At 38.9% G+C, this 5,658-nt stretch overlaps 1 protein-coding gene across 1 annotated transcript in view; it reads right to left on the bottom strand.

The window, feature by feature from the left end:
* The window catches only part of wdr11 (WD repeat domain 11), a 54,244-nt gene that overhangs the window by 40,166 nt on the left and 8,420 nt on the right, over positions 1-5,658 (bottom strand). The window contains exon 6 of the mRNA XM_034898325.1: positions 2,508-2,673. Within this exon, the coding sequence (XP_034754216.1) occupies positions 2,508-2,673 (166 nt within the window). The remainder of the gene's footprint in view (positions 1-2,507; positions 2,674-5,658) is intronic.

The raw sequence follows: 5,658 nt of genomic DNA on the forward strand, positions 1-5,658 counted from the left end.
TATATACATACACATATATATATATATATATATATAGTGCTTGTTCAAAACATGCCATGTGGTAGTAGTTTTGCTTCAGAAAAAAGCTTTTTGAGTAAGCCTACTTCTTCGTCCAGTGACATGGGGAAGAGGGCAAAAAGTAAAGTAAGGCACTGTTTGCCTGGGCTCTGATCACTAAATCACTAAATCCACCCCTTAAAAGGCATTTTAATTTTTAGATATTAGGTATTAGATGTCAGTAACGCTATTATAAAATTACACAATTTGAGTGGCAATGGCAGAGTGGTGCTGTTTCTGTAGGCTATGCGTTGTAACGTTGATGCCTCCAGCAGGAAACCTGGACTGCTGTTTATTCTTAGTTGTAAACAAATGTGAGACCACCTGTAAGGTCTTTCTGCCTGACGCACATCCGCCAGTGCCTCTTAGTCGGAATGAAGGGTCGTCAGCCGGGAGCCAAACTGATATAAAAGTATGGTACAATGTGATAGTAGTACGAAGAGAGTCAATTTACAATGAGAAATAGACTAATTTACGAATTGGAGAAGTTGTAACTGGGGAATGATTTAGCTTGAAATGTTTTTAGTCCATTGTCAATAAAGCTGCCAATTAATTTTCTGTTAATCAACTAATCACTTAAGTGTTTTAGCTCTGGTTAGAATAAAAACAATATTAGTCACATGTAGTAATAGATGTATTCAGGCTCAATGCACTCTCAGTGGATAAAACAACCATATGGCATTCATTTAGATGCTTGTACAAGATCAATTGTACTAAGCAACATTCTTAAGGTAAAAAAAAAAACTTACAGTTATGTAAGTTAGTTTTTTACATTTTGCATCTACTGTTATGTTATCTTAGTCTTTCGTATATTTAAACTCTTTGGATCTACACTCTTCCAACTTTATTTTGCAACTGCTGTACAGCAATTTCCCTCGAAATAAATAAAGTTTTATCTTATCTCTTATCTTATGTTTTCACATTTTACGCAGAGGAACAGATTTTAAGATAAATAAAGAGTTCTTCATTGTTGCTTTTTCAACTAATCATTTTAAACCCAGACCCCCACCTTACTGATAGCAATGAATGTACAGCAACTGAACATGTACCCGATAAATGGGCAACACTGTGTACATTCCATACAAATACCCATACAAATAAAGCTGCCTTGCCTTGCCTTACATTGTGTTTTTGCTTAGTCTGACAGTGTGTGGTACATAGTGTCTATATTGCCTTGGCTCTCGAAGCTTCAACACTCCGGCCTAGACATTTGCCGAAGCTGTGTCATCGGTCATGCAAATTGGCTGTGTGACAAGCACTTTATAATACTTAGAGAAGGGAGGCATTGGCCGGACAGAGCCTGGGCGGCTGAGTAATACCCCCTCTACTCCTGCTGGGCGATTTTACTTACTTGACTACAAAGGCTTGTTCTCCACCTTTGTACTGTTTAACAATGGATACATTTATAAAAACAAGATCACAGACAACCCAAAATAAGTATGATCTATGGCAGTACAGGTATAATAAAATATAGAACAGAACACAAATTCATGCACACAGAAGACTGTCAACAGACTGTAGTGATAAACTAGGGAACCGTAAATTGGTCCATGCATACAGGCATATAATTCAAAGTTATATATTTCAATGGGCATATTATGGCTCAAATAGAGTAGAACCTCCACCGGGAAAACCATGGGATCAACTCAATGACAAGTCCACCACAATGGTTATTTGTTCCCAGACAGACACAGAGTGAAAGCAGAGTGAACAGAGCGAGTTTAAGAGACAGATTCTATTCCATTACTGGCTCTGCAGCCGTGACAAATCCACCATCTAATACTCCCACAGCATTCATCAAATTCCAATTAGAAATCCAGACTCCAAAAGAAGGGAATTGAAACCTAAAAGGTCACCGCGGTTGCTGAATATGACAAAAGAAAGGAACGAGAAGTCAGAGGAAAGGTAGGCTGGTGGGATTTTTTTTGCGGTAGCTAAAGACTGCACGGCCCTGCTGTGCAGTCTTCGGACCTTGATGAGGTGAGCATTGAGAGGAAGGAAGAAAAGTAGAGAACTTTATCATTCACGGCAGGGGGAATTGGCTTCCTGAAAGAATCATCCATAAAAAAAAAAAAAAAAGGTAGAGCCCGTAGAGTAATGCTTTAAAAATAGAAACCAGGTTCATTTGAGGGGAGGGAAAGATGTTGATGTAGCGTAGGGAGCGTGTTAGAGGGGTGACAGCACAGCCATTCTTCATTTATCTCAACCAGACCAAGTGAGATGTCAGTGCAAACATTTTGCAGTTGATGTCTTTGCATGTAACTTCCAAAGGCACAGCCGGAATGTCTCCCCATCAACTGCCAACCTATTTGAAGAAAGGGCTGAGAGACATCTTCTTTCCACCAAAAACTAGGTCAACCCTTTTTAGGCCTACACTTCCAACAATCTTTGACTTCATCAAGCTTTGCTGAGATCCTCATTAGACATATTTTGCCGAGCATACAACTCACCTGAATGAAGGGCACCCCGGAGCGCTCGATGGCCACCACACCCACCGTCTGGCTGAGCTCCAGGTCCAGGATGAGGATCTCTCTGGGATAAAGCAGCAGCATGTGGTTCCTCTTGGATGGCAGGTAGGACAGCTGCAGACAGTCGTTCAGCGTCACCGCCTCAGCACTACACCGCCACAAAGCAGAGGGAGAACCGGAATGCACACAGAGTAGAAAAAAGAAATACGTTTGGTGTCAAAATACTGGAAAAACTTGGCATGTACTGGTAAGATGGTTAAATTGCAGCCTTAAGCACATTAATTCATGTATCCCTACATTTAGCCACTGTTTTGCATACTTGTCTTGTATTGCTTGACCTTACTCTGCTGTAAGAACACAATGTATATACATATACAAAAATACTAGATCAGTCAGTTAAACAAGTTAGCAACGGTGCTAACGCAATCCCATTTTAACGGCGTCCATTTCTTTTAATCACAAGTTTAACGTTCTTTTTGGTCTAGCAAACTTTGTAGTTTTTTCACATGCTGTTGCAACAACTACTAACGTTAGAGAAACTAAACCACCAAACGGGATCTAGCTAGACCAGAAACAAATCAGGCACGCCACACACTGGTTTGGGCTTGCGAGCAGGCCAAAGATTAGTAACGTTACGTTTTGAGTGGATGGAGAGCGTGAGGCGCCAAAATGGATGCCAATAGGATTCATAGCGGAAAGTTTCCTTTCTTAAAGTTGCTAAATGATTCCATTGACAAAAACAAAGTGATCTGTGTTTTTTGTCATTGGGAACTGAGCTAGCATCACAGCACGTCCAGTCTGAAATACCACATGATGGCCAATTCTTTGCTCCCTCGTCAAAGTCTTCTTTTTATTGATGGACAGTCTTACACTGTGTGAGAGATTATTGGCTCCAAGTGAGAATGTTAGTGTGAAATTAAACCCTACAGTAGGCTAAATGCCAATGCTGTTTTCAATTAAAAAAAAACTTTGCACAAAGCAAGCTGATCCACTTATCCATGTGGACAAGAACATTAAAATGAGAAAAAATGAGTGGGACAAAAAGAAATCAAGAGACATTTGGAATAAATAACAATGTGCAGTTAACTATGACATTAATGTGATTAATCGCTATTAAATATTGTAATTGTTTGACAGCACCAGTAAAGACATCAATTTGATAAAAGATGAGAAAGTTTTAAAACAAAAACCCTCTCATTTCTAAGATCAACTTGATTCTTTATTCATGTCTTCCCATACAGACGGCTGAATAAATAAGTTAGTACTGTTGTGGCCTCTGTGAGTCAGGCATATGAGGGAGAACTTAAAAGTGAATTTGATCTCATAATGAGAGGCTGATGAATTAAGCAGGTATTGGCAGCGTCAGACAAAATCCGCTTCCATTATTTTGAGTGCCCTAAAAAATGTGAAACTAAATCTGTTGGCTGCAAGTTCTTTCATGCATATGAACATGTGTTAGAAACACTTATCCATGGAGGGAGCCCAGTTTGATCTTTCCACACGACAAAAAAAGCAGTCACAAATACTTAGCAGTTCAATCAAGAAGGAACGGAGAGCGGATTTTCACAGGATTTATGAGCAGGTCCATGGCAATAACTCATTCCTTCAGCTTTATTCCTCTAGGTCACCGTGAGATCAAATAAAGGAGAAACAAACTTTATAACACAATGGAGATCATTATCATCTCAGGGGAAGCGCAACAGATGAAATAGACTCAATAAGGGAACCTTTAGGAGTGGCTGAGCTAAATCACTCTGTTAACCAGCTTACTGAAGTCAGTCGAGGCAGCGATAGTGGCTGAAATGGCTGAGCCACCAAAGGCAGAACATCAGAAAGAACAGTGAAAGAGACGTCTGTGTCTTAGATGCAAAAACGGAGCTTCAGAGAGAAAGAGGGGAAATAAGAAAAAGAGAAGAAAAAGTCCTTTAACACAAAACCCCCGCCAAATAGTTGGCTGAACTATTACCAAAAGATCACACAACTTTCACATCTCTTTGCTGTGATCAAGCCACGCGGTAGCAGCAGTGTGTGGATCCTCCGTTATACTGCCACATGCACACACTAGTGGGAGTTGGGAGTGCAACCTTAGAGGACTGAGACTTTGAAAGAACTCCCTGCCTTCCATCGTTTAATCATGTCGAATACCCATAAATGACCCAGAGGACGTTCAAAGCAAATACAGTGTTTATACATTATTTAGTCACTTCAGCTTGAACATCTGACGTCTAGACAATACGAAATAAACGAACACAGCATGATGCGGGCCAGGAGTGGTGCAGAAATCAACATTTTGATAACTGAGGCTGATAACTGAAGAAAAGATTAAACTTAACTTCTGAACACTCATAAATGTCAAAAACAGACAAAAATACATTCTCAAACATAACAAGTCACACACCTAACCCTAAACACGAGGTTCATACGCATTTTCACCAATACTTTTCCGGCAAATTTCCATGACTATGTATTCCTGAAAGTCTCAGTCGACATTATACAAAGAGAATAAAAATCTGTGTTAATGTCTACCCTCAGAGGTTTAACAATAAAATGAATCATAATGTATGTGGTTAACAGAGGAATTCGTAATATCGCGCCCCGGATAGGACGTTAGAACGTTTTTTATTAATTTCCTTTATGAAAAGATTTGTTTTAATAATCACATAGTATTATGCTTTGTTAAAAAGAATTCCAAGACTTTTCCAAAACTTTCTAGGTCTTTTTTATTTTTCCAAGGCGTGGAATTTGAATTTTAAAAATTCCATTACTTTTTTAGTTTTTTTTTTTTAAACATATGAACCCTGTACACAGGATGTTCTTTTTTAGGATTCTCAGTTATTGATTTATAATCCAATTTTTTTTTACAGATGTGAGTTAAACTGGAATTTTCCATTATTTGCCAATAAAGAAAGACTTTACTTTTCCAAATTCACAGCATTACCTTGTTTTTTTTGCTATGTACAAAATACAATTTTCACAGAAACTTGTTTTACATTGTATCGACATCGGCTATAACATCAGCTATGGTATCGGACAAAAATATCTGGGAATGATTTTAAAGATTTACAGAGAATATGTTTACAGCATTTACTCTCTCACTGGGACGTTTTGGGACTTACTGGGGGGGGGGGGGGGG

This window comes from Etheostoma cragini, chromosome 17 (genome assembly GCF_013103735.1).
Source record: "Etheostoma cragini isolate CJK2018 chromosome 17, CSU_Ecrag_1.0, whole genome shotgun sequence".
In the NCBI taxonomy this organism is placed as follows: domain Eukaryota; kingdom Metazoa; phylum Chordata; class Actinopteri; order Perciformes; family Percidae; genus Etheostoma; species Etheostoma cragini.